Source organism: Gadus chalcogrammus, chromosome 7 (assembly GCF_026213295.1).
Source record: "Gadus chalcogrammus isolate NIFS_2021 chromosome 7, NIFS_Gcha_1.0, whole genome shotgun sequence".
NCBI lineage: Eukaryota > Metazoa > Chordata > Actinopteri > Gadiformes > Gadidae > Gadus > Gadus chalcogrammus.
In genome coordinates this window covers 6,731,606-6,758,006 of record NC_079418.1, presented here as the reverse complement: position 1 = coordinate 6,758,006, position 26,401 = coordinate 6,731,606, and the positions used below count along the sequence as shown (strand labels likewise).

General features: G+C 49.3%; 1 protein-coding gene and 1 pseudogene across 1 annotated transcript in view; both read left to right on the top strand.

Annotated features, from left to right (window-relative positions):
* Nucleotides 1–25,658, top strand: part of kpnb3 (karyopherin (importin) beta 3) — a 34,805-nt gene extending 9,147 nt beyond the window's left edge. The window contains exons 7-26 of the mRNA XM_056595113.1: nucleotides 46–168; nucleotides 1,226–1,346; nucleotides 1,918–2,005; nucleotides 9,244–9,350; nucleotides 10,348–10,472; nucleotides 10,640–10,729; nucleotides 13,752–13,925; nucleotides 14,352–14,570; nucleotides 15,848–15,931; nucleotides 16,087–16,219; nucleotides 16,742–16,863; nucleotides 17,330–17,426; nucleotides 18,000–18,172; nucleotides 18,588–18,699; nucleotides 19,010–19,065; nucleotides 20,171–20,293; nucleotides 22,201–22,420; nucleotides 23,162–23,390; nucleotides 23,642–23,783; nucleotides 24,755–25,658. Coding sequence (XP_056451088.1) covers nucleotides 46–168; nucleotides 1,226–1,346; nucleotides 1,918–2,005; nucleotides 9,244–9,350; nucleotides 10,348–10,472; nucleotides 10,640–10,729; nucleotides 13,752–13,925; nucleotides 14,352–14,570; nucleotides 15,848–15,931; nucleotides 16,087–16,219; nucleotides 16,742–16,863; nucleotides 17,330–17,426; nucleotides 18,000–18,172; nucleotides 18,588–18,699; nucleotides 19,010–19,065; nucleotides 20,171–20,293; nucleotides 22,201–22,420; nucleotides 23,162–23,390; nucleotides 23,642–23,783; nucleotides 24,755–24,841 — 2,625 coding nt within the window. The 3' untranslated portion in view covers nucleotides 24,842–25,658. The remainder of the gene's footprint in view (nucleotides 1–45; nucleotides 169–1,225; nucleotides 1,347–1,917; nucleotides 2,006–9,243; nucleotides 9,351–10,347; nucleotides 10,473–10,639; nucleotides 10,730–13,751; nucleotides 13,926–14,351; nucleotides 14,571–15,847; nucleotides 15,932–16,086; nucleotides 16,220–16,741; nucleotides 16,864–17,329; nucleotides 17,427–17,999; nucleotides 18,173–18,587; nucleotides 18,700–19,009; nucleotides 19,066–20,170; nucleotides 20,294–22,200; nucleotides 22,421–23,161; nucleotides 23,391–23,641; nucleotides 23,784–24,754) is intronic.
* Nucleotides 325–443, top strand: LOC130386778 (5S ribosomal RNA; annotated as a pseudogene).
* Nucleotides 25,659–26,401: the final 743 nt, after the last annotated feature.

The following is a 26,401-nucleotide window of genomic DNA, read 5'->3' as shown; positions in this document are numbered from 1 at the left end:
TGTCCCTACTCTTTTGGTCTCCTCCCCGTTTCTGTGGCCTCCTAGGTGGTGAACGAGTCCTGTTACCAGGCCGACGACTCTGTGCTCAAGTCCCTGGTGGAGATCGCCGACACGGCGCCGAAATACCTGAGGCCCAACCTGGAGGCTACGCTGCAGCTCAGCCTCAAGGTGAGTCAGGGGTCTGGGGGCCCCACGGCCCCGGGGGACGCCTGGACTCTTCGTTAAACGAAGGGTCGCTCGTAGAACCTCAAACCCTGATCGGCATGTAACGGCCATCACACTCGCCCTTACAATACATTTTAATTAACACCTATCGACCACCTCATCATCGGCCCTACCACCATGGACAAGCCCGATCTCGTCTGATCTCGGAAACTAAGCATGGTCGGGCCTGGTTAGTACCTGGATGGGAGACCGCCTGGTAATACCAGGTGCTTTAAGTGGTGTCGGGTGGTGGCCTATAGGTGGCACTCTTCCCTCTGGCCCCTTCACTCATCAATCCCGATGGCCCAGTACAGTGACGGGTGTATGGTGCTGTGGAAGATGCCGTCCTTCGGAGGAGATGTAAAACCGAGGTCCTGACTCACTGAGGTCATAAAAGATCCCGGGGCACTTATCGCAAAGAGAGGGTTTTCCCCGGTGTCCTGGTCCATCCAGGCTCATTCAATCTGGCCCCCTAATCATCCTCCTGTATAATTGGCTGACTCATTAATTCCCTCACTCTCCAACTCAAGCTGGTGTGTGGTGAGCGTTCTGGCGCAGATTGGCTGCCGTGCATCACCCAAGTGGATGCTACACACTGGTGGTGGTTAGTGAGGTTCCCCCTTCCCTGTAAAAGCGTCTTTGAGTGTCTATATAAATTCAATCCATTATTATTATCATCAGACTACGACCCCCGTGGACCCCCCCCAGTAAAGCGCAGTTTAACTGCTAGATTAGGGTGAGGCTTAGAGGGTTAGGATAAGGGTTGAAAGCTACCTTCGGGACCATCAGTGATGGTCCCTGGCAAAATAACTTTTGAACGAAAGGTCCTATCGACTAGACGTTGATACTTTTGAATACTAACTCAGGGAAGAGCTTTCCAACGGTACCAAGCTCCTCTCTACGACCACCGGAAGTGGGGGTAGCCCTAGCGGGACCATGTCTTTAAAGGCCAACAACTCCGGAGCAGAATCATTTCATTGTGACCCCAGTTGACCCTCTCTCTCCCTCTCCTAACCCCCAGCTGTGCGCAGACACCAACCTGAACAACATGCAGAGACAGCTTGCTTTGGAGGTGATTGTCACGCTGTCGGAGACCGCCGCAGCCATGCTGCGCAAACACACCGCCATCGTGGCCCAGAGCGGTGAGACACACACGCATAGACACGCAAACACAAATCCACCACCATCGCACACACACATGCACACTAAGAGACTCACACAAACGCACCGCCATCCTGGCCTAGAGTGGTAAGACACACAGAGAGACACACACAGACACACAAACACACGCAGACACACGCACAGACACAAACACGCACAATCACAACGCCTTCATGACTCAGCACGGGGGACACAGACGCATGCAGACACACACACGCACACAGACGCACACACACAGACGCACGCACACCCATACACAATCACAACGCCATCGTGGCCTAGAGCGGTGAGGCGCACGCATAGGACACAGACAGACCCAATCACAACGCCATCATGGCTCAAAGTGGTGAGATGGACACACAGACGGATGAATCAACCTTAATTGATGTCCAAAAACCACCTTTATATGTATGTCATAAGGACACCAATGATACACACACCAACCTCCTGGAACTCTCTCCTCAAGATGTTGGGAGCTGTTTTAGCCCCTATGTTGTGTCTGCAGTGCCCCAGATGTTGGGACCTGTTTTAGCCCCTCTGTTGTGTCTGCAGTTCCCCAGATGTTGGCCATGATGGTGGACCTGGAGGAGGACGAGGAGTGGGCCATGACCGACGAGCTGGAGGAGGACGACTTCGACAGGTAGCACCTCCTCCTCCTCCCTGCTGCCACAATGGGGGTCCAGGCTACCGGGTCTCTTCAGGGCAGACGTACGGGCAGACGTACGGGGAGTCTTCTTTTAGGGCTTCTTTCAGGGCTTCCTTCTGGGGACCTTTCCTTAAGGGGTTACTTTTAGGCATGGTTTCTCAACGGGGCGGTACCGCCCCCTGGGGGGGGATTTTAAACTTTCATGGTTTTCAAATTTCTTTGGTGAAAAAACGTTGCATTTCAAATACGAAATATATAGGCCTAATTAAGCCTCTGCGCGCGATCTGTTTTCGCGGTGCCCGGGCCGTGCCATTCATTCATTCATTCATTCATTCATTCGTTCACGGGGCGGCACGATGGGTGACGTGGCGGCCGGGAGTCGTGGGAGTGCCCGCGCCGCGGTCATGGTGAATGAATGTTCAATCCAACTGTAGCGAACCCGGCCAGACAATGGTGAAGCGTACTGATTAGGGTTGCCGCGGTATACGGTATTACCGGTGTTACCGGTGTTGAGGCCAACACCGTTTACTCGGTGTTGCACACCGGCAACAACAAGTTTTTTTTTTTTTTTTTTCAGTAATAAAAAACATTCAGTAAAAATGAATAATATAATTATAATTAAGAAAATAAAAATGTGTAGAATAGGCCACAGCTCTGCTCTGTGCGGGAGAATTGTCGCGCCGAGAATTGACGTGCTTCCTTACAAGACCGGTAACCATAGCAACGCCGGTAAACAAACCCTGCGAAGCCCAATCCCTACGTGGGCTCCCCGCGCTACGCCCATCCGGAGGCGCGCAGAGCTTTTGGCTGTGATATTATGATATATAAAATGATATTATACTATTATATATAGAACGTTATAAGACGCCGAGAATTGGCACGCTGCCAGCCGCTGTCACCGAGTGTGAGAGGAGAGTTGACGGAGAAGATGGCGGTTGACCTATAGTTTCAAAGTTAATACCGTTTATACCGGTAATACCGGTGTTGACACGAGCGTATTAGTCTGTGTGAAAATGTCCACACCGCGGCAACCCTAGTACTGATGTTTCCAAAGAGTTTATTGATGTACAGCCGTTCGTTCCTTATTTTGTACATTAGTCCTTTCTGGAACACCGTAAGAGCTAAGGACAGACAAATAAACAAAATGAGCTCTTAGAAACAAATAAACCATCTTAACCATTGAAATGACTCAAATAAACCTTTTAGCTTAGCATCACCGCATGCATACACTCTACAGAAGCTAAAGTTAGTATGAACAGCAACATAAATATTAGCATGGAGAATAAACAATCTCACATTAAAGGGGTAGTTCGGAATTTTGGACATAGGGCCTGATTCCCAAGTGAGCTTTGGTATTCTTTATCACTGGAGACAGTTTTCAACCCATTTCATTCAGTCTTTCTAGTTGCAGAGTTCGCTCGTGCTAGGCTAGCGCACGTCAACGGGCAATGCTAGCCTGCTATTAAAAACAGTTGTTACCCACTCCACAGTACACCCGAGGTAAATCAATTATAACGACAGACTATAAATTTAAATGTCTGTTTATAGAATAATGTTAGAAATAAAACCAACCTTGCATTGCATTTTGAGGGAATTGCTGGGTCACAGCAGCAGTGTTATATTCCTGGTAGTAGGCTACGGCAGCGGCGGACTGATACCTAGGTTACCGGCTCTCGTTTGTTTACCTGCCGCTGTCATTGCTACAAACGCAGAGTACAGTGAACAAAGGAATTCTATTAGCGTATTCAATTATCAAGATATGGCCACGTTTGGAGGACTTAGCGATGCATTTGCTTTTGAAGACGATTATGAGGAATTTGTTGTATCCAACCAACCGTACATGTACAAGCCGGTGTTTTGATGTCCAAGCCAGCAGCAACAAGCCACAGTTGAGTCCTTTCTGGATCTCGCACTGGAAATTGGTGGAAACTTTGTGGTGCCCATCTGTAGCGTATATTTCTACAATTTCTAAAAGCACACTGAACCACCATGTTGCCTTGTCGCTCAATTGCGCTTCTGTCCCACGCTTCTCTGTTTACGTTCTTCTGTCGTGATTCGGTTACAAAACTAACCGGCGCATAGTAAAATTCCGCTTCTGCTGAGAAAGTAGTCCCTCGATGATTCATGCGATGCAAGGTTAGTTTTATTTCTAACATTATTCTATCAACACAGACATTTAAATCTATAGTCTGGCGTTATAATTGATTTACCTCCGGTGTACTGTGGAGTGGGTAACACTGTTTTTAATAGCAGGCTAGCATTGCCCGTTGACGTGCGCTAGCCTAGCACCAGCGAACTCTGCAACTAGAAAGACTGAATGAAATGGGTTGAAAACTGTCTCCAGTGATAAAGAATACCAAAGCTCACTTGGGAATCAGGCCCTATGTCCAAAATTCCGAACTACCCCTTTAAGTCTGCTAAACACGCATAACTCCACATAAATTATTATATGTTTTTATGTTATATTTTTACAACATACCTTGTTCCCAATTCTAGCCAGGTGCTTAACACATACGGGGAAATCCTTACAATTGCGGAGCATTAACAAAGTAGAAAAGTCTCGTAGGGAAAGAAAACATGCTTCCATCAGGTGTAAAAAATAAAGATCAATAATGCATCAGTAATACTGTTATAACAATTGTCGTGCCATAAGGCTTTTTAAATGGAATTGAAACGGAGACCCCCCCCACTCCTTTACCACCTTGACTAAGACATTTTCTGGGGGAAACACTGGTGTCACTCACTGGGTGTTGAGAAGAGCGTAGACAAGTTTCTCAACAGTCTGGTTATTTTTGGATGAAACCCACACTGGTATTACCCTCGATGTGTTGGATGAGCCTTCTGATGCTACACTGAGTGACGTTGCAGCAGGACCTTGACTTAGTCTTGCCTCGGATGAAGACCTTTCCTTCACATACAGGTCCTTCTCAAAAAATTAGCATATTGTGATAAAGTTCATTATTTTCCATAATGTAATGATAAAAATTACACTTTCATCTATTTTAGATTCATTACACACAACTGAAGTAGTTCAAGCCTTTTATTGTTTTAATATTGATGATTTTGGAAAAAAAGTCAAGAAAAACCCCAAATCCCTATCTCAAAAAATTGGCATATTTCATCCGACCAATAAAAGAAAAGTGTTTTTAATACAAAAAAAGTCAACCTTCCAATAATTATGTTCAGTTATGCACTCAATACTTGGTCGGGAATCCTTTTGCAGAAATGACTGCTTCAATGCGGCGTGGCATGGAGGGAATCAGCCTGTGGCACTGCTGAGGTCTTATGGAGGCCCAGGATGCTTCGATAGCGGCCTTAAGCTCATCCAGAGTGTTGGGTCTTGCGTCTCTCAACTTTCTCTTCACAATATCCCACAGATTCTCTATGGGGTTCAGGTCAGGAGAGTTGGCAGGCCAATTGAGCACAGTAATACCATGGTCAGTAAACCATTTACCAGTGGTTTTGGCACTGTGAGCAGGTGCCAGGTCGTGCTGAAAAATGAAATCTTCATCTCCATAAAGCTTTTCAGCAGATGGAAGCATGAAGTGCTCCAAAATCTCCTGGTAGCTAGCTGCATTGACCCTGCCCTTGATAAAACACAGTGGACCAACACCAGCAGCTGACATGGCACCCCAGACCATCACTGACTGTGGGTACTTGACACTGGACTTCAGGCATTTTGGCATTTCCTTCTCCCCAGTCTTCCTCCAGACTCTGGCACCTTGATTTCCGAATGACATGCAAAATTTGCTTTCATCCGAAAAAAGTACTTTGGACCACTGAGCAACAGTCCAGTGCTGCTTCTCTGTAGCCCAGGTCAGGCGCTTCTGCCGCTGTTTCTGGTTCAAAAGTGGCTTGACCTGGGGAATGCGGCACCTGTAGCCCATTTCCTGCACACGCCTGTGCACGGTGGCTCTGGATGTTTCTACTCCAGACTCAGTCCACTGCTTCCGCAGGTCCCCCAAGGTCTGGAATCGGCCCTTCTCCACAATCTTCCTCAGGGTCCGGTCACCTCTTCTCGTCGTGCAGCGTTTTCTGCCACACTTTTTCCTTCCCACAGACTTCCCACTGAGGTGCCTTGATACGGCACTCTGGGAACAGCCTATTCGTTCAGAAATTTCTTTCTGTGTCTTACCCTCTTGCTTGAGGGTGTCAATGATGGCCTTCTGGACAGCAGTCAGGTCGGCAGTCTTACCCATGATTGCGGCTTTGAGTAATGAACCAGGCTGGGAGTTTTTAAAAGCCTCAGGAATCTTTTGCAGGTGTTTAGAGTTAATACGTTGATTCAGATGATTAGGTTAATAGCTCGTTTAGAGAACCTTTTCATGATATGATAATTTTTAGAGATAGGAATTTTGGGTTTTCATGAGCTGTATGCCAAAATCATCAGTATTAAAACAATAAAAGACCTGAAATATTTCAGTTGGTGTGCAATGAATCTAAAATATATGAAAGTTTAATTTTTATCATTACATTATGGAAAATAATGAACTTTATCACAATATGCTAATTTTTTGAGAAGGACCTGTAGTTGTTGTCGTGAAGGGCTGTTGGATGCTTTGCCTTGCAGGTCTCACAAAAGTGAAGAATTCACTTGAAAGTGGAGAAATCTTGCTTCTCGTTCAGGCTTTGTGTGACTTCATGGTTCCAACGTGAAGCCGCCCAGTCTGGAAGTTTATGAACGTATATGTCAAGGCCCTTGACATGAGGAATGGCATCTTGACAGGCGTTCAGAAAGTCTGAGAAGTGTCTTAGTCCCTCAGCGTCTTTAGGTTGAATCTTTGGCCATTTGGAGAGTCTTTCTCTGAACGCTCTCTGAATGGTGAATGGCTGGCCATAGCGATGATTCAACTTGTTCCAGGCATCTTGGTAAGCTTCATTGTCATTTCGGTAGAAGGCGCCATCGAGGGCCTGGCGTGGTAGGCCGCCAACATATTTCTTGAGATAGTAGAGTTTTTCATCTGGAGAGATTGCTTTTTTATTAACAAGCGAGGTAAACGCTGCTTTCCATTCAATGAATCGTATTGGATCACCACTGAAGACGAATGGTTCAGGAACGGGAAGCCTGTTTAAGGCTATGCTGTCTTGAAGGTGAGTGAGGAAAGGTCTGTGTGAGAGTGTGCTGTAGCATGAGTTGAAGGGACTGCAGTTATAAGCACGTTATTTGCTTCATTGTTCCTTTCATTGTCTGTGTAGCAAGCAACATCACGTTCCGTCTCCTTATCATAGACCTTAAGCTTGGCCTGAGCTGCCCGCACTTCCTTCTCTACCTGCAGTCGCTTCAGCTCACGCTTTTGTGCCTTGTCTAGAGCCTTCCGTTGTTGTTCCTCTAACTCTTGTAGATTCTGTTTTTCTTCCTCTTACATCTCGTAATTTGCTTTCTTCACTGATAGTTAAGCTGCTGCATCAGCACGCTTGGCTGCTAGTGATGATGTCATAGAGCAGTGATCAGACTTGTTGTGACTTATCATGGGCACAGCAGATCCGTAGATGGATTTTGCAGTCATGGCGAAGCAGTGCATGAAGACGACGTCTTACCTGTTTCTCGCCAAACTCACCTTCCTCGCCTATCGTTCTGCTGTAGGCGATGTTGATGATTTCTTTGGACACCGATTCACACGTCTCAACTCGACATCTTATGTCAGTTGAAGGTGTGGTGAGATCTCGAATTTCAAAGTACATGGTCATTATATCTTCTTTACTTGTCCTACGTTCGTCAATGAGACGCCACAGGTCACTGTCTTTCACATATGTCTTTAGTTGCTCTCTCGCTCTGCATATTTGGGAGTTCTATTTCTCATACATGGTTAGCAGCCCTTTCTCCCCTTTCTGGGCCTTTTCCTCTTGGAGTGCACGCATCTTCTCTGTAGGATGTCATGCACGCTTGGAGCGATGGAGGTCTTCAACTACCACAGTGCGTTGCGCTCGCTGCACCGCCCGCCTGTTTCCGTTTGGAGGGAGAAGGGCCCATTATACTAGCGCGACTGGTAGCGCAAGCAAACTTTGTCAAAACGTATCCCTCTGACACATCTCATTTTTTCAAGTGCATCTTTTGTATATTATTGAACAGCAAACAAACATTTGCTAATTACAGTAGCTCAGCATATCAAGTATTTGTGCTCAACCTTTTCTCCCCCAGTTGAAATAAATGTTATCTTATCCATCGTATAAGTTCTTATCTTATACAGTAGGCTTACTTTAGTATAACAGCACTTGGGTAAACAAATCAACCAACATAAATTAGAAGTTTTATTCATGAAAAAATATGAACTATTTACACAAATAAAACGTGTAAAGTAGAGTCAAAATAGTCATAGCTCATCTCGAGCATTTACTGTCTCCTGGTAGCCACGGTACGTCTGTCCCATCTGGTGCTGAGTAATTAGCTCTGATGGCCTGGAAAACACAGGAAGCCGATACTGTCTAAGAAAGAATGAGAGCAACATTAGCAAAGCAAGATAAATTATGCCTTGATTAACGTTAACGTAACGTAGCCTCTGCTCTGCCAATAAGATCGGCTACTTTCGGATAACTACATTGTCACGTTCCCTGGGACTCAAAACTATTGTAGCCAATGTTTAAAAAAAACAGCAACAATTATTCTATGCTCAGACGTCTGTTTTTCCCGGCGGGCTTTGGGTGGTGTTTCCAGTTCAATTGCTGGGTCCGGAAAAATGTATCCAATACCCAACTGTTCAGATGAGGAGTAAAGCCTTGGTGAGAGGTTACACACATGGCCCCGTCCTTGCCAGATTCAGCCCTTTATTCTAGAAGAAACTGGCATCGCTGCAATTCGCTGCAGCACAGGGACTACGTTAGTCTATAGGCGGCCATAGCAAACCGGCGCGCTCCTCGGCAACAGGCAAGGCGTGTTCAGCTGCAGCCGCAGCAGCCTCCTCCTCTATTTGTGTCAATTCTTCCTGGCTTTATACTGGCTCGTACTAATAGCTCTGAATGTCCGAATCCAACAATAGATACTCAAAATCCACTTTGGCTGTTTCACATTGCAAATTTGTTCTCTAGCTAAACGGTGAAGAAACATGGCGGACATTGTGGTGACAGGCAAGCAACGTTTTTGACAGGCTGGGGTACCTACTGACCGGTCCTCCCCTCTGGGGGGGGGGGGTTCAGGCTGTGGGACCTTCAGGGGTACTGACCTCCCCTCTCTGGGGGGGGGGCAGGCAGTTGGACCTTCGGGGGTACTGACCTTTCCCCCTCTCTCCTCTCCTTAGTAACGCAGTGGCTGGGGAGAGCGCTCTGGACCGCATCGCCTGTGGGCTGGGAGGCAAGATCGTCCTGCCCATGATCAAGCAGCACATCATGACCATGCTCCAGAACCGTGAGTCTCTTCATTTACTATCAGGGCATCTAGCACACGCTTTATCCAAAACGACTTACAACGGTTAATACACACATTCACACATCCACACACGTTCACACATTCATACACGCATTCATCCATCCACACACACGTTCACCCATCCATACACACGTTCACCCATCCATACACACGTTCACCCATCCATACACACGTTCACCCATCCATACACACGTTCACCCATCCATACACACAGTCACCTATTCAAGCACACATTCACACACACGTTCACCCATCCATACACACGTTCACCCATCCATACACACGTTCACCAATCCACACACACGTTCACCATTCCCCACATAGGTTCACCCATTCACCCACTCGTTCAACCGTTCATACACACATTCACCCACCGACGGCGGAGTCGACCCCTCAGGGCGACAGCCAGCTGGTCAGGAGCAGTCACGGTGAGGCGTCTCGCTTAGGGACACCTCCACACTCCGCTAGGAGGAGCCGATGATTGAACCAGCAACGTCACAGTCAACCCACTCTACCTCCTGAGCGTTCACTCTGCGTAGGGGAGTGAACTTAAGCACCTTCCGGAAAGTACCGCTTTTGTGTGAGCGTGATTAGCTGTCTCAAGCCTTTTGTGAATCTGGATTCTCCTGTCACAAGTGGCCGTGTCCATCTAGATGTACGCTGTATAGATGAGCAACGTTTGATACAGTCCACTGGGTATGCTTGGAGTCAGATCTGTCCAGTGTACGTTTAGGCGGTCACGCCGACTAAAACACAGGAAGAAGAACATGATAACGGACATTATACAACAGTTAGTTCCGACCAAGTAATTTGATTGGACAAGAGGCATTCTATGAGTGCTGATAAAGAGTATAACAGCACAGTTAAGCTAGTGTGTTTATGTGTTGCTTGGCAACAGTTTATTCCCTGTCCATTTGCGGATCTATGTGTTGATAAATCATTCAATAAACAAACGCCCCCGCCCCCCCCCCCCCAGCGGACTGGAAGTACCGTCACGCCGGCCTCATGGCGCTGTCCGCCATCGGGGAGGGCTGCCACCAGCAGATGGAGGCCATCCTGAGCGAGATCGTCAGCTTCGTCCTGCTCTTCTGCTCCGACCCCGTAAGACCCCCGTCCGTCTCTGTGCCTCTTTCTTTCTTTCTTTCTTTCTTTCTTTCTTTCTTTCTTTCTTTCTTTCTTTCTTTCTTTCTTTCTTTTTCCCCCACCTATCCCTGCGGTGTTGCGGTCATGTTGGTTGAACTCTTCCCTGCCGTGTGTCTCTCTGCCAGCATCCCAGAGTCCGCTACGCTGCCTGTAACGCCATCGGGCAGATGGCCACAGACTTTGCCCCAACCTTCCAGAAGAAATTCCACGATAAGGTGAGGAGGCGAAAATATCGGTAACCGGTAACTTTTTGGTTTCCGATGGGAACACATTGTTTACGATCGACCCATTGCAGTTGACCCCTAACCCCCGGCTATCCCAAGCTCTAACATCCCACCCACCTCCTGTGCGCAATACATTTAGCTAATCTCCCTGATTAATAAGGGTGTAAATCTCTGGTTTCCTCCCAATACAATGTTAAATCAATTAATTGTAAAACGATACGACATCTGCCGATATCGAAAGTCTGCTGCGATACGATTTCGATTCAAGGGAATGCGATCGATATGACACAATATCATATGCCCATTCAACACAACGTCTTGCATTCACATCAACTCCAAAAAATCAACTTACCGGTAATTATAATTTCAACATTTTATTTCTTTGCTCATCCGTATATCTAAAACAAAAACAATACATTTTAAACACAAATAATAAAGTGCCACATTGCATTTAAGTGCAAAAGCTTTTTTTATGGCTTAACTTAGAGTAAAAAAAGCCTATAGTACAGCAATATGCATCGATGCAGTTGGATCGTTCGCCTATCAATCGATTTATCGATGTACATCGATAGATCGTCACATCCCTAGCATCAGCCTGTACTTGAGCAGCCAGGCCGCTGTTTGAAGAACATTTCTGAGGGGGGTATCATTAAGCCCAGGGTTGTGTTCTCAACTGAAACGGTTGCCTCGGTAATAACGTGTGCTGACAGAGGCAGGATCGTTACACCCCTACTAACTATCCAGTTTCGGGTTTACACATATTCATAATGCTTTTCAATTCTGTTAAAACTCCTCATCGTCATCCGCTTATCCGGGGTCGGGTCGCGGGGGGAGCAGCTCAAGCAGGGGGCCCCAGACTTCCCTTTCCCGGGCCACATTGACCAGCTCTGACGGGGGGATCCCGAGGCGTTCCCAGGCCAGTGTTGAGATATAATCTCTCCACCTAGTCCTGGGTCTTCCCCGAGGTCTCCTCCCCACTAGACGTGCCTCAAACACCTCCCAAGGAAGGCGCCCAGTGGGCATCCTTACCAGATGCCCGAACCACCTCAGCTGACTCCTTTCTAAGTAAAGGAGCAGCGGCTCTAATCCGAGTTCCTCACGGATGGCTGAGCTTCTCACCCTATCCCTAAGGGAGACGCCAGCCACCCTTCTGAGAAAACTCATCTCGGCCGCTTGTACCCGAGATCTCGTCCTTTCGGTCATCACCCAGCCCTCATGACCATAGGTGAGGATAGGAACGAAGATCGACCGGTAGATCGAGAGCTTTGCCTTGCGGCTCAGCTCTCTTTTCGTTACAACGGTGCGGTAAAGCGAACGCAATACCGCCCCCGCTGCTCCGATTCTCCGGCCAATCTCATGCTCCATAGTACCCTCACTCGCGAAGAAGACCCCGAGGTACTTGAACTCCTTCACTTGGGCTAAGGACTCATTTCCTACCCGGAGTAAGCAATCCACCGGTTTCCTGCTAAGAGTCATGGCCTCAGATTTAGCGGTGCTGATCCTCATCCCAGCCGCTTCCCACTCGGCCGCCAGCCGATCCAGTGAGTGCTGAAGGTCACAGGCCGATGATCCAATGAGGACCACATCATCTGCAAAAAGCAGTGACGAGATCCTCAGACCACCGAACTGCAACCCCTCCCCACCACGACTACGCCTCGATATCCTGTCCATGTATATCACAAACAGGATTGGTGACAAGGCGCAGCCCTGGCGGAGACCAGCACCCACTGAGAACGAAACTGACTGGCTGCCGAGAACACGAACACAGCTCTCGCTTTGGGAGTACAAAGATTGGATGGCCCTGAGGATATACCCCCATACTCCCGCAGCACCTCCCACAGTTTCTCCCGGGGGACCCGGTCATACGCCTTCTCCAGATCCACAAAACACATGTAGACCGGATGGGCATACTCCCAGGCCCCCTCCAGGATCCTTGCGAGAGTGAAGAGCTGGTCCGTAGTTCCACGTCCGGGGCGAAAACCGCATTGTTCCTCTTCAATCTGAGGTTCGACGATCGGCCGAACCCTCCTTTCCAGCTCCTTGGAGTAGACTTTACCAGGGAGGCTGAGAAGTGTGATACCCCGGTAATTGGCACACACTCTCTGGTCCCCCTTTTTGAACAGGGGAACCACCACCCCAGTTTGCCACTCCTTTGGCACTGTACCCGACTCCCATGCGATGTTGAATAGGCGTGTCAACCATGACAGCCCCTCAACACCCAGAGCCTTTAGCATTTCTGGCTGGATCTCATCAATCCCTGGGGCTTTGCCACTGCGGAGATGTTTGATTACCTCAGTGACCTCCACCAGGGAAATTGACGACGAAACACCATCAACCTCGAGCTCTGCCTCCAACATAGAGGGCGTGTTATTCGGATTCAGGAGTTCCTCAAAGTGTTCCTTCCAACGTCCGACGACCTCCTCAGTTGAGGTCAACAGAGTCCCATCCTTACTGTACACAGCTTGGATGGTTCCCCGTTTCCCCCTCCTGAGGTGCCGGATAGTCTTCCAGAAACACTTTGGTGCCGACCGAAAGTCCTTCTCCATGGCCTCTCCGAACTTCTCCCACACCCGCTGCTTAGCCTCCGACACGACAGCCGCTGCAGCCCTTCGAGCCTGTCGGTACCCTGCAACCGAGTCAGGAGTCCTCCATTATATCATATCCCGGAAGGCCTCCTTCTTCAGTCGGACGGCTTCCCTGACCACCGGTGTCCACCACGGTGTCCGAGGGTTACCGCCCCTTGAGGAGCCTAAGACCCTGAGGCCAGGGTTAAAACTCGTATTATATTTTATTTTAATAAATGATCGGAACAACCCATTGTGTCCTGATCGGCCGGGTATCGATAGGAACACATTCAGTTCCAAGGTCTAAAAGTTTTTTTTTCCGATCGGCCATTTATCGTTAACCGATCGGAACACGTTTTGCTTCTGATTGGCCCGTTATCTTAAACTGATTGGAACACATTCAGTTCCATCGGTCTGTTAATTCGTCCGTTTCGGTTGACCCCGCCCAGGTGATATCGGCCCTGCTTCAGACCATGGAGGACCAGACCAACCCCCGGGTGCAGGCCCACGCGGCCGCCGCCCTCATCAACTTCACAGAGGACTGCCCCAAGTCCCTGCTGGTGCCCTACCTGGAGAGCCTGGTGCAGCACCTGCACGTCATCATGGTGGCCAAGCTCCAGGAGGTGGGTCAGCTGGTCCGTCTCCGTCTCCATCTCTGTCTCTCAGCTGATCCAGAACCTGGTCGTGCTCCTGCTCTCTCTCTCTGTCTGTCTCTTTCTGTCTCCCTCGCTCTGAGTCTCTCGCTTGCTCGCCCTCGCTCTGTTCTTTCTTGCTCTCTCTCTCTCTCGCTCTGTTTCTGTCTCTCTGTCTGTCTGTGTCGTTCATTCTTTCATGCTTTCTCTCCCCCCGAGGTTGATCCAGAACCTGTCCATATTCAGTCTTTCTCTCTCTCTGAACCTGTTCTTCATGCTCTCTCTCTCTTTCTCTCGGTCTCTGTGACTCTCTTTCTCTCTGTCTCTGTGACTCTCTCTCTCTGTCTCTGACTGTTTCTCCATCTCTCTCTCTCTCTCTGAACCTGTCCATAATCATAGTCTCTCTCTCTCTCCCAGTTGATCCAGAAGGGTACCAAGCTGGTTCTAGAGCAGGTGGTGACCTCCATCGCCTCGGTGGCGGACACGGCGGAGGAGAAGTTTGTGCCGTACTACGACCTCTTCATGCCGTCGCTAAAGCACATCGTGGAGAACGCCGTCCAGAAGGAGCTCCGCCTCCTCCGGGGGAAGACCATTGAGTGCATCAGCCTCATCGGCCTGGCCGTCGGCAAGGAGAAGGTAACCGTGACGAACACGCTGACCCAGACTCACTCTGTACACGTTATTATGACTTTATACACACCATCGTTGACCTCATCGGCCTGGCTGTCGGCAAGGAGAAGGTAGCCGTGGCGACCACGTCCACGTAGTCCTCGCTGTTGGAGCGTTGCTTCCGAAAGGGGTAGGACAAAATATCGCTATGGCGATATATCGTCACCCTTCTTCTTGCGATGCGAGTATCTTATCCTTTACTACTTAATATTGGCATGGCCCCCTAGAATCCAGTATCCGTCTGACTCTCCAAAAGCCTAGAAAACAAAACTAATCTCCCCATCTGAATATGAATACATTATGATTGTGAAACGGTAAAGTGCTGGATTTCCGTCTTTATTCATGGACCAAACTGAGTTTTTCAGTTACTTGCCTTTGACGTGGGGAGCAGGGAAATCTCTTTAGAGCGCTTTATTTTATCAATTAAAATATATATATATCGCTATATCAGGACAATATTTCCTGTCGAACGATATTTGGCTACGATATTCGCCATGGCTACCTTCTTCTTGCCATCGGCAAGGAGAAGTTAGCCATGGGGATGGAGATGTTCCCATACCATTATTGTTTCCATATTCCGATTCCTGAACTTGAGTATCAGCCGATACCAAGTATATATCGATCTAGCATTGTAACTAATTCAATTCAATTTCAATTCAATTTTATTTGTATAGCCCTTAATCACCAGTACAGTCTCAAAGGGCTTAACAGGCCAAATATTTATGAAACTAGAGATTTTCCTTCCCGTTACCGGTTCAGATTTCCTGAACCTGAGTATCGATACTGATACAGCATCTAGCGTTGTAACCAGTTGTAACAGTATCTGTTGTTATTGAAGGGGTCTCTTTCGGTGACACCAATGTATAATCGATTCACTTAATGTTTCGGAACTAGATTAGCATTAATAACCTATAATTATAATAATACATAGTATTCTTGCAGTTGTAGCTGTAGTTCTAGTGTCGATGCACCCATTTGGTTGGCGACTTGGTAGTTTGAACACACGTAGATCGGAGATGACCCGTTTCCCACTCCGACCATTAACGAACGCAGCATAGCAGTGCAGCATCGTAGGGATATCAGATGCTCCTTTCTTTGTCTGTAGTTCACCTCTTGTGTAGAGCTAACCCCTGGGTTTCTCTGTATGTAGTTATCCTCCTGTGTAGAGCTAACCCCTGGGTTTCTCTCTGTCTGTAGTTCTCCTCCTGTGTAGAGCTAACCCCTGGGTTTCTCTCTGTCTGTAGTTCATGCCCGATGCCTCGGCCGTGATGCAGCTGCTGCTGAAGACCCAGACTGACTTCAACGACCTAGAGGACGACGACCCCCAGGTGGGTACCCCTACCTACGGCCCCTCCTCCTCCCAGCTCCCCCCTCCTCCCAGCTCCCCCCTCCTCCCACCTGAACAAAGTGTGTGTCTGTGTGACTGTTTGTTCTTGACTGTGTGTGTTCTTGATTGTCTGTCTGATCCTAACTTGTGTCTCAGATCTCCTACATGATCTCAGCGTGGGCGCGCATGTGTAAGATCCTGGGGAAGGAGTTCCAGCAGTACCTCCCCGTGGTGATGGGCCCGCTAATGAAGACCGCCTCCATCAAGCCCGAGGTTGCCCTGCTGGACAGTAAGTCATCAACCCCGCCCAAACCACCAACCACCATGGGGACTAGAGCCCTACCGATACTGGGTTATCAAACCCCCCCCAACCACCACGTGGACTAGAGCTCTACCGATACTGGGTTATCAAACCCCCCCAAACCACCACGTGGACTAGAGCTCTACCGATACTGGGTTATCAAACCCCCCCAAACCACCACGTGGACTAGAGCTCTACCGATACTGGGTTATCAAACCCCCCCCAACTACCACGTGGACTAGAGCTGTACTTATACTTGGTCACCCCCCCCCCCCCCCCCCCCCCCCCCCAACCGAAGACCAGAGCGAGGGTTGTGTGTGTGAAGCTAAACACTGTCTTCCTCCTCCCTCTCCCTTTCCTCCTCCTCCCTCTCCCTTCCTCCTCCTCTACCTTTCATTCTTCCTTCTCTCCCCTTCCTCCTCCTCTACCTCTCCCTTCCTCCTCCTCTACCTCGCTCCTTCCTTCCTCCTCCTCTCCTCCCCCCCCCCCCCCCCCCCCCCCCCCCTCCAGCCCAGGACATGGAGAATATCTCTGAGGACGACGGCTGGGAGTTTGTGAACCTGGGCGACCAGCAGAGCTTCGGCATCAAGACGGCCGGCCTGGAGGAGAAGGCCACGGCCTGCCAGATGCTGGTGAGGACCGCCGGTCTCCCTTTCTGTCACTCTCTCACCCACACCGTCTCACTCTCAAATGCTCACCCTCTCTCCCCGCAGTCACTCTCTCTTGCTTACTCACTCAAACCCTCAAACGCGCTCTAGCTCACTCACTCTCCCCGCGATCACACTATTGCTCTCTCTCTCCCTCACTCTCTCAAATGCTCTCACTCACTTTATACCTCACCTTCTCCATCACTCTCTCCAACACTCTATCTCAAAAGCTCTCAAACAACCACTCTCTCTCACACGCTCACTCTCTATTTCTCTCCCATTGAATCCCCTCGATGCGTCGCCGTGGATACCTCCATCCATGTGTGTTTAACCTCGTTCCCTCCCTGACGCTCCAGGTGTGTATAACCTCGCCCCCTCCTCCAGGGGTAATGCTGTGGGTAACCTTGCTCCTCCCCCTCTCCTCCCCCTCTCCCTACCCCCTCTCCTCCAGGTGTGCTACGCCAAGGAGTTGAAGGAGGGCTTTGTGGAGTACACGGAGCAGGTGGTGAAGCTCATGGTGCCGCTGCTCAAGTTCTACTTCCATGATGATATCCTTTCACCTCTGACCTCTGACCTGCCCTCTGACCCTGAGGACCTGACCTCTGACCCCTTCGACCCCCCCTGACCCCTCTGACCCACTCCGCCCCGCCCCCCCTGGGTCGTCAGCAATGTTGAGGTGTGGGCTGGTGGTTGTTAAGCACCTGGTCTACTGAGGAACCTCCACCTGCTAGCGATGTTTGGTTACAAGTGAGCAACTTGCTAATGTTAGTTAGCGACTTGAATTGTTGACTCGCTAAAGATTGTTAGCGTCTTGAATTGTTGACTCGCTAACGATAGTTAGCGTCTTGACTTGTTGACTTGCTAAGGATAGTTAGAGACTTGGGTTGTTGACTTGCTAAGGATAGTTAGCAACTTGCTTACTTGCTAAAGATAGTTAGCGTGTTGACTTGCCATCGATAGTTGGCAACTTTCTAATGACGGCGATAGTTTTTGCAATTTGCTAATGATGCTTATGGCTAACGATCGTTCACCAGTGGGGAGTTGTAATTATTACTAAGTGAAATCAATGTCGTCGTCAATGCACTGCCCCAAGGAGTGTTGTCCCTTGACCCCTCCTGTACGTGTGCGCGTGGCCGCGGCGGAGTCCATGCCCCTCCTGCTGGAGTGTGCGCGGGTGCGCGGCCCCGACTACCTCACACAGATGTGGCACTTCATGTGTGATGCGCTCATCAAGTCCATCGGCACCGAGCCCGACTCCGACGTGCTGTCGGAGATCATGCACGCCTTCGCCAAGGTGAGCGCCCCTCCGTACCTTAGCATACGGAGTACCTCTGCTAATGCTAAGAGGCTGTGATTGGTTAGGAGTTTACTAAAAGAAACTAACGCCTGACAGTGGAAGAATCTGAGAGTGTCTTAGTCTGAGAGTGTCTTAGTCTGAGAGTGTCTTAGTCTGAGAGTGTCTGAGTGAGGGAGTGAGGGAGTGTGTCGGTGGGTGAGGGAGTGTGTCGGTGGGTCAATTAATGTCACCGTGGCCACTGGCTGTGTCTCCTCCTCCCTGTGCCGCACACCGACCCCCTGCTGTTGCGTCCTGTTGTGTCTCCTCTACCGACCCCCTGCTGTCTCCGACCCCCTGCTTACCGACCCCCTTCTGTGGTGTCCTGTTGTGTCTCATCCACCGACCCCCTGCCTTGTCTCTCTCCCCCCTGCAGTGTGTGGAGCTGATGGGCGACGGCTGTCTGAACACAGAGCACTTTGAGGAGCTGGGAGGCATCCTGAAGGGCAAGCTGGAGGAGCACTTTAAGAACCAGGAGCTCAGACAAGGTGAGGACCCCTACCAGTCAACCTGCTCCACCTCCTGAGCCTCAAAGCTGTCCGTTCCTAAAACGATTTCATGCAAACCAGACGTGAAATGTTTTAAACAAGTAATTTATTAACAATTATCAATATAGTAAAAAAATATACATACGTTAAAGATTCAACTAAAGCCAAACTGCAATTTATGGCCCTTGAAAAATTATTCTACACCAGTAAAACGACCTCTTGACACATCAGATGTCAGGTCAGATGTTGTGGAGGACTCCTCTGAGAGTGTGTGTTGAATCCAACAACTCCTGTTTCCTCTCCATGACAGCCAAGCGACAGGACGAGGACTACGACGAGCAGGTGGAGGAGACATTACAGGACGAGGTGAGCCCCCCCCCCCCCCCCCCCACGATGCAGCCTAAAATACTTCACATAGAGGGATTATCACTCTACGTCGCTCTACGCGCATGTCGTTGGCAGAAAGAGACGAGAGCAATAAGAGCCCTAAGAGCTGTATCGTGAACCTACGGACTTCAGTGGGGGTTTCATTCCGTCTGCGCACAGCACCTTCTCAACAATATTCAATAATCTTCCTCCCACTCGGGGTGAAAATGGTAGGTCTTGGCTCGTTTCCCCTCAGCCATGCCAACGTTTAGGAGTGCGTAACTACTGTTGACGGCTTTCAACTGCTGTTGACAGCGCATGCGCTACCGCGCGTATATGTCCCGCGCAAATTTTATTTTATCAACAAAAAAAAATTATTATTATTATTTTTTTTTTTTTCTTCACCCCTCATGGTCGACTTGGGATCTGTCGGCGGTCTACTGGTAGACCGCGATCGACTGGTTGGGCACCCCTGCTCTAGGGTCTATAGCATATAACCGCATTGTCTGATTACAGTTTGATTCATTTTTCACATATTACAAGCTCTCGTTTTGTAGAATAATCACCTCACCATTCGTTTCAATGGGAATCGCGACGGTCTATACTTTCAACATAATGTGTACATATTTTTGATCCGAAATTCGTCCCAGCCTTTATACCACAGATGCTATAGAGTCTATAGAATATAACCGCATTTTCTGATTGCTGTTTAATGTAACAGTAAGCTGACAAAATCGCTAATTAACACCGCAACTGCATATTAACCACCAAGAGATAACTATGGCAACCAGTCAAACAAATTTTCTTTTTGCCATCTTTCTGCACGAGCATCCGCCGTGTTGCTAAACCAATAATCCCCCTTTAAGAATCATCTGATGTGTAAATTCTGTGCTAGACTCATTAGCAGACATGCTAATGGGGCCAACTGAATATAAATTATAATCTGAAACCTAACCTGTTTCCAGGATGAAAATATATTAATTGCATTTATAGAGTGCTTTTCTAGGTACCCAAAAGGTGTCTGTCTGTAAAAGAGTGTCTGTCTGTAACCATGTCTGTGTGTTATGTGTGTCACCTCATCCACTGACCCTCTTGCCCCCTGTAGGACGAGAACGACGTGTACATCCTGACCAAGGTGTCTGACATCCTGCACTCGGTGTTCAGCGCCTACAAGGAGAAGGTGCTGCCCTGGTTCGAGCAGCTCATGCCCCTCATTGTGCAGCTCATCGTGAGTCTCCTCCACACTCAACTGACTTAAATCTGGCTTAAGTCCCTTTTTCTCCTCCACACTCCACTGACTCAAGTCTATTCTCTCCTCAACACTCCACCGACTCAAGACTGTCTTAAGTCCCTTCTTGCCTCCACACTCCACTGACTTAAGACTGTCTTACGTCCCTTCTCGCCTCCACACTACACTGACTCAAGTCACTTCTCTCCTCAACACTCCACCAACTCAAGAATGTCTTAACTCACTTCTCGCCTCCACACTACACTGAGGGTGCACTCACACTAGGCCATCTGGCCGTTTTCACACCTAACCGTGCTCAAATCTGCCAGTGTGAGTGTGGCCAGTCTGGCCAGGCCAGGCCAACTTGGCCACTTGGGAGAGGTGTGCTGCTACGGTACGGGCCGCCACGGTACAGATGCTAATGAGCCGACACGCGTACACGCACGGCTACGCAACCTGAGCTGGATGACGTATAGTCCATGCGACGACCATGGACATAATAAAGGCGACGTGCCTTCTTTTCCATTAAACGGTAAACATGGCGTCAAGCGGTTCAACTAGTGACTGCAAACTAGAGTGGGCTCCATCTGAGAACGGCTCCAAATGAGCAACAGACTCAGCAAAGTGCGAACTGTGTTCTCTGTGTTGTTGTCCATTGTTGTTAAAACTCTGACTGGCGGCAGACTTTATTATGGTCCATGCAGCGGACGCTTGGTGATGACGTGTTACGACGTGATGACGTATGCACAAGAGCCTACCGTGGCCAGGCCACAGTTGCGACGGCCAACGGCCACGGCCAGATGGCCTAGTGTGAATGCAGGCCAGAGAACAATGGGGCCAGTTGAGCACGGTTAGGTGTGAAAACGGCCACGGCCAGATGGCCTAGTGTGAGTGCACCCTGACTCAAGTCACTTCTCTCCTCAAAACTCAGACTCAAAACTGTCTTAAGTCCCTTCTCGCCTCCACCCTCCACCGAGTGTCTTAAGTCCCTTCTCGCCTCCACGCTCCACTGACTTAAGACTGTGTTCAGTCACTTCTCGCATCCACACTACACTGACTCAAGTCACTTTTGTCCTCCACACTACACTGACTCAAGACTGTCTTAAATTCCTTCTCGTCTCCACACTCCACTGACTCAATTCAATTCTCTCCTCCACACTCCACTGACTCAAGACTGTCTTAAGTCCCTTCTCGCCTCCAGACTCCGCTGACTTAAGACTAGCTTAAGTCCCTTCTCACCTCCACACTCCAGCGACTCAAGAATGTTTCAAGTCCCTTCTCGCTTCCACGCTACAGTGACTTAAGACTGTCTTCAGTCCCTTATCTCCGACAAACTACACTGACTTAAGACGGTCTTAAGTCCCTTCTCTCAACCAAACTCCACTGACTTAAGGCTGAAGTCTGTTCTCGCCTCCACACTCCGCTGCCTTTTCATATATTATTTTAACGATTCAAATTCAGGATATGGGTCTTACCATGCTTTTATTGTGTAGCCCGTCGGTTATAGGAAGTCTCAAAGGGCCTCACAGGCTGCGTTTGATGGCCGCAAGAAAGGAACCAAGGAAGAAACTTCCGTCCTTCCTCCGTTGAAGGAACCAAGGAAGGACCTCTTTACTTCCATCCTTTGAACGAACCAAGGAAGGAAGAGTCTTCCTCCAAGGAAGCAACACGAGGATGGCTCCTCCCTTCCAGGGATGCCATTTCCATCCAATAACCACCAGCGCTTGAATCAAACGACAGCGGCGTATTAAACCACCGAGTTCACATCACTGTGCTGACCCTTCACTTCGCTGTTGGGGTCTGACCTCTCCCCCCACCCCCAGTTCCCCAGCCGTCCGTGGGCGGACCGGCAGTGGGGGCTGTGTCTTCTGACCTCTGACCTCTCTTCCTCTCTCGTTCCCCCCCAGTGCCCCAGCCGTCCGTGGGCAGACCGGCAGTGGGGTCTCTGTATCTTCGACGACGTGGTGGAGCACTGCAGCCCCACCTCCTTCAAGTACGCGGACCTGTTCCTGCGGCCCATGCTGCAGTCCCTGGTGGACGCCAGCCCCGAGGTCAGGCAGGCCGGGGCCTACGGCGTGGGCGTCATGGCGCAGTACGGCGGCGAGAGCTACCGGCCCTTCTGCACCGGTGAGTGGGCGCAGTGACCGGAGAGTGATTGAGGAAAAAGAGTGTGGTGGAGGCTGATTGTGGTGGAGGTTGATTGTGTGGTGGAGGCTGTGTGTGTGGGGGAGGCTGTGTGTGGGGGAGGCTGTGTGTGTGGGGGGGATGGATGGCGGGAGGGATGGGTCTGGGATGTGTTTTTGGTTTTGCAGCAGTAGTAGTTGTTAAGGATGGATAGACTTGCTTGTTAGCATTTTAAACTATGTCCTTCCAAGACAACCCCCTTTACTTATTTCAGTAACGGTGAAGAAACAGTGTAGATTACTACGTTGAAAAAAAAAGCATTTCTGCTTGGAAATTCCTCCAGAAATTAAGTAACGAGCCTTTGGCTCGTTAGAACTATTGGAAATTGTAACTCGGTATAACTCCTTACTCGAAATCCCCAAATTGTATGTAAAATAAAATAATAAAAACAAATTCTGGTTTGAATTTGAGCTGAAAAAGGGTGAGGCTGGATTCCAGGTTGGACAATGTAGTGATGTATGCACTGATTTGCATTATTTACCTTCAATACGGTCCTGGTGTTTCACTTTCTTCCTCACAACAAGCTGCTGAAAGCGCATTAGAAATGGAATAAGTAAGAAATGCCATTAAAACGTCGCAAACAGGGAATTCAAGCTTACATAACTCGTGCTAATACGCAACATGCACATCTAACCAAAAAGAGTGAGGCTGACATTCTAACCCTTGTTCGTCTCCCCCCCCCAGAGGCGATCGCGCTGCTGGTTGGCGCCATCCAGGCGGCGGAGTCGCGCTCAAAGGAGAACGTCAACGCCACTGAGAACTGCATCTCGGCCGTGGGCAAGGTGATGCGTTTCAGGCCCGAATGCGCCAACGTCACCGAGATCCTCCCCCATTGGCTGGCCTGGCTGCCACTCAACGAGGACAAGGAGGAGGCGGCCCACACCTTCGACTTCCTGTGTGACCTCATCGAGAGGTAGGCTCCTCTCCCACATCGAGCCATTTTGTGTGTGTTGGAGAGTGAGTGAGAGAGAGAGAGGTGTGTGTGTGTGTGTGTGTGTGTGTGTGTGTGTGTGTGTGTGTGTGTGTGTGTGTGTGTGTGTGTGTGTGTGTGTGTGTGTGTGTGTGTGTGTGTGTGTGTGTGTGTGTGTGTGTGTGTGTGTGTGTGTGTGTGTGTGTGTGTGTGTGTGGAATAAAATTATAATTTTTTTCCTTTCGTAACCACAGCAACAACCCCATTGTCCTCGGACCGGACAACTCCAACCTCCCCAAGATCTTCCTCATCATCGCCGAGGGCGTGGCCAACGAGTCCGTGAAGAGCGAGGACGCCTGCAGCAAGAGGCTGGCCAACGTGGTCCGACAGGTCCAGGTGAGTCACTTGCATGGTACTAAGGGTGCACTCACACTAGGCCATCTGGCCGTGGCCGTTTTAGCACCTAACCGTGCTCAAATCTGCCAGTGTGAGTGTGGCCAGTCTGGCCAGGCCGGGCCAATTTGGCCACTTGGGAGAGGTGTGCTGCTACGGCACGGGGCGCTACGGTACAGATGCTAATGAGCCGACACGCGCACACGCACGGCTACGCAACCTGAGCTGGATGACGTAGAGTCAATGCGACGACCACGGACATAATAAAGGCGACGAGCCTTCTTTCCCATTAAACGGTAAACATCGCGTCAAGCGGTTCAACTGTTGGTGTGTTCTCTGTGTTGTTATCCATTGTTGTTAAACTCTGACTGGCGGTAGACTTTATTATGGTCCATGCAGCGGACACTTGGTGATGACGTATGTACAAGAGCCTTCCGTGGCCAGGCCACAGCTGCGACGGCCAACGGCCATGGCCAGATGGCCTAGTGTGAGTGCAGGCCAGAGAACAATGGGGCCATTTGAGCACGGTTAGGTGTGAAAATGGCCACACGGCCATGGCCAGATGGCCTAGTGTGAGTGCTAAGATCGGTCAGGGGCGGGGTGGGGCTCAGGAGGTAGAGCGGGTTGGCTGGTAACCGCAAGGTTGCTAGTTCGATCCCCCGCTCCTCCTAGCTGGGCATCGAGTTGTCCCTGAGCGAGACGACTCACCCTGACACTCACATTTTGTCTGCACACACGCGATAGGATTACGATAAATGTTTACTTTTGATTTCTAGATGTTTCATGAAGCCTTTATTTGATCAGAAAGTCTCATTGAGGTGAATCTCTTCTGAATGAGACGTGAAACGTTTACAAATGGCTAAAATATCCCAAAAGATACTATAACGGATGTTTAACTTTCTACGTAATTATTTACGAATTAACCTTCCTTTAGTGTGTTATTCCCGGTTATAACCCCGTCTCTCTCTCCTCAGACGTCGGGCGGCCTGTGGACGCAGTGTATCTCCTCCCTCAACGAGGCCCAGACGAAAGCCCTACAGAGTCTGCTTAGCAGCGCCTGAGTCCCCCTGTCTCCCCCTCCTCCCCCAGACCCCCCCACCAACGCCGCCACTGCTCCCATTTTAACGTGAAATAAAGTCAAAACATCCAGAGCCGGGAAAACCTCCCTCCCTCCGCTCATGAGTACTTCCTCCTGCTGCGAACTCTTTGTGAAAGGACTGCTACACAAACACCGCCTCCCTCCCACCCTGATCGGTGCCTCCCCCAGCCCCCTTCCTCCAACCCCAGCGCTACACCCTCACCCTCCTCACCCCCACCCTTTCCTGACACGAATCTTGGCCAGACGGGCGGCAGAGCCAGCTGAAAACGGAGGGAAATAAGCTCCTCCCACCCTCCGACATTTTGTGTTTTTTGTTTTGACGGCGATGTCGACCAATCGAAGGCCTCCTCCTCCACCGCCCCCGCTGCCACCATGAGCAGACTCTACACCGGCCTTGACGGAGTGCCGTTTGTCTGTCTCACGATCCGAAAGCAGATTAATTGTCTCGTATCTGGACTATTTGTTTTTTCTTCTTTTTGGGGGAAGCTATTTGTTTTAAGGGGTTTATACATATATTTTGTTTCCTTTCACGTGTTGCCCAGTGGAAACCAGTGAAACCAGTGGAGGGAGGGGGGGAGTCTCTGGTCGTCTGGGTCCCGGATGGAGACTGGACATTCAGGAGGACTCGGACCGAGAGGGGAATGTGCATGTGTGGCCGCCGCCTCCGCCTGTGAATTTACTTTTTATTTGTCATGTTTTCTTTTTGGTTTATGCCCAGTATGGGACTGGGGAGAGGTCTTGATGGACTGGGAAGAGGTCTTGATGGACCATTGCTTGGATGAGGGGGGGAGGGGGGGATGCTTCTGAAGGGGGCTAAGTGCTAACCCCCGTGTTATTAGCGGCGCGATTCTAATGACTTAGAAACCCAGGGAGAGATGGTCGCCCAAACCCTGGTTTGGTTCAGCAAAACTTGCGTCGAAGCCCAGGTGGAGTTCAAAGGTGTCAAAGTGTCTCGTTTTAGAACGGTTTTGATAGTACTAGGGAGTTCTGGTGAGGGAGAGCAATAACCTTTATTAGTAGCCGGTCTCTGGCACGCTGTCGGGGATCGAACGCAGTTCGGAGAATCTCTGTTCGGGAAATGTTTCGCTGCCAACTGCTGATTGGTTTAGAGGCTGATGGTGTTTGATGGAATTACACGAAATAATACCAAGAATAAATTCCAACTGAAAGAATTGTCTTTTTCTGTTTGTATCTCTGTGTGTTTGTGTTTCATGCCAGGTACCTTGGGTCAAAATATTATTTTCAATATGTAAAAAAAAAAAAAAGGTAGTTAATATATTGATATGACCTTACTTGGTATTTCTTAGGAAGGCTACCAACGGTTTGCTTGTGTTAAATTCCCTAACGTAGGATATGGTCAATTACAATCCATTGAAATTTATTTATTTAAATTATGTGCCATAAAATACCGGTACATCTTTTTGTGTAGCCATGTTGACGCCTAAAATAAATCATTCTGCATTCTCTTAAAATATATGCCCGGAACTTTTCAAAAAGTTTATCCGATTTTTAACTAGATACA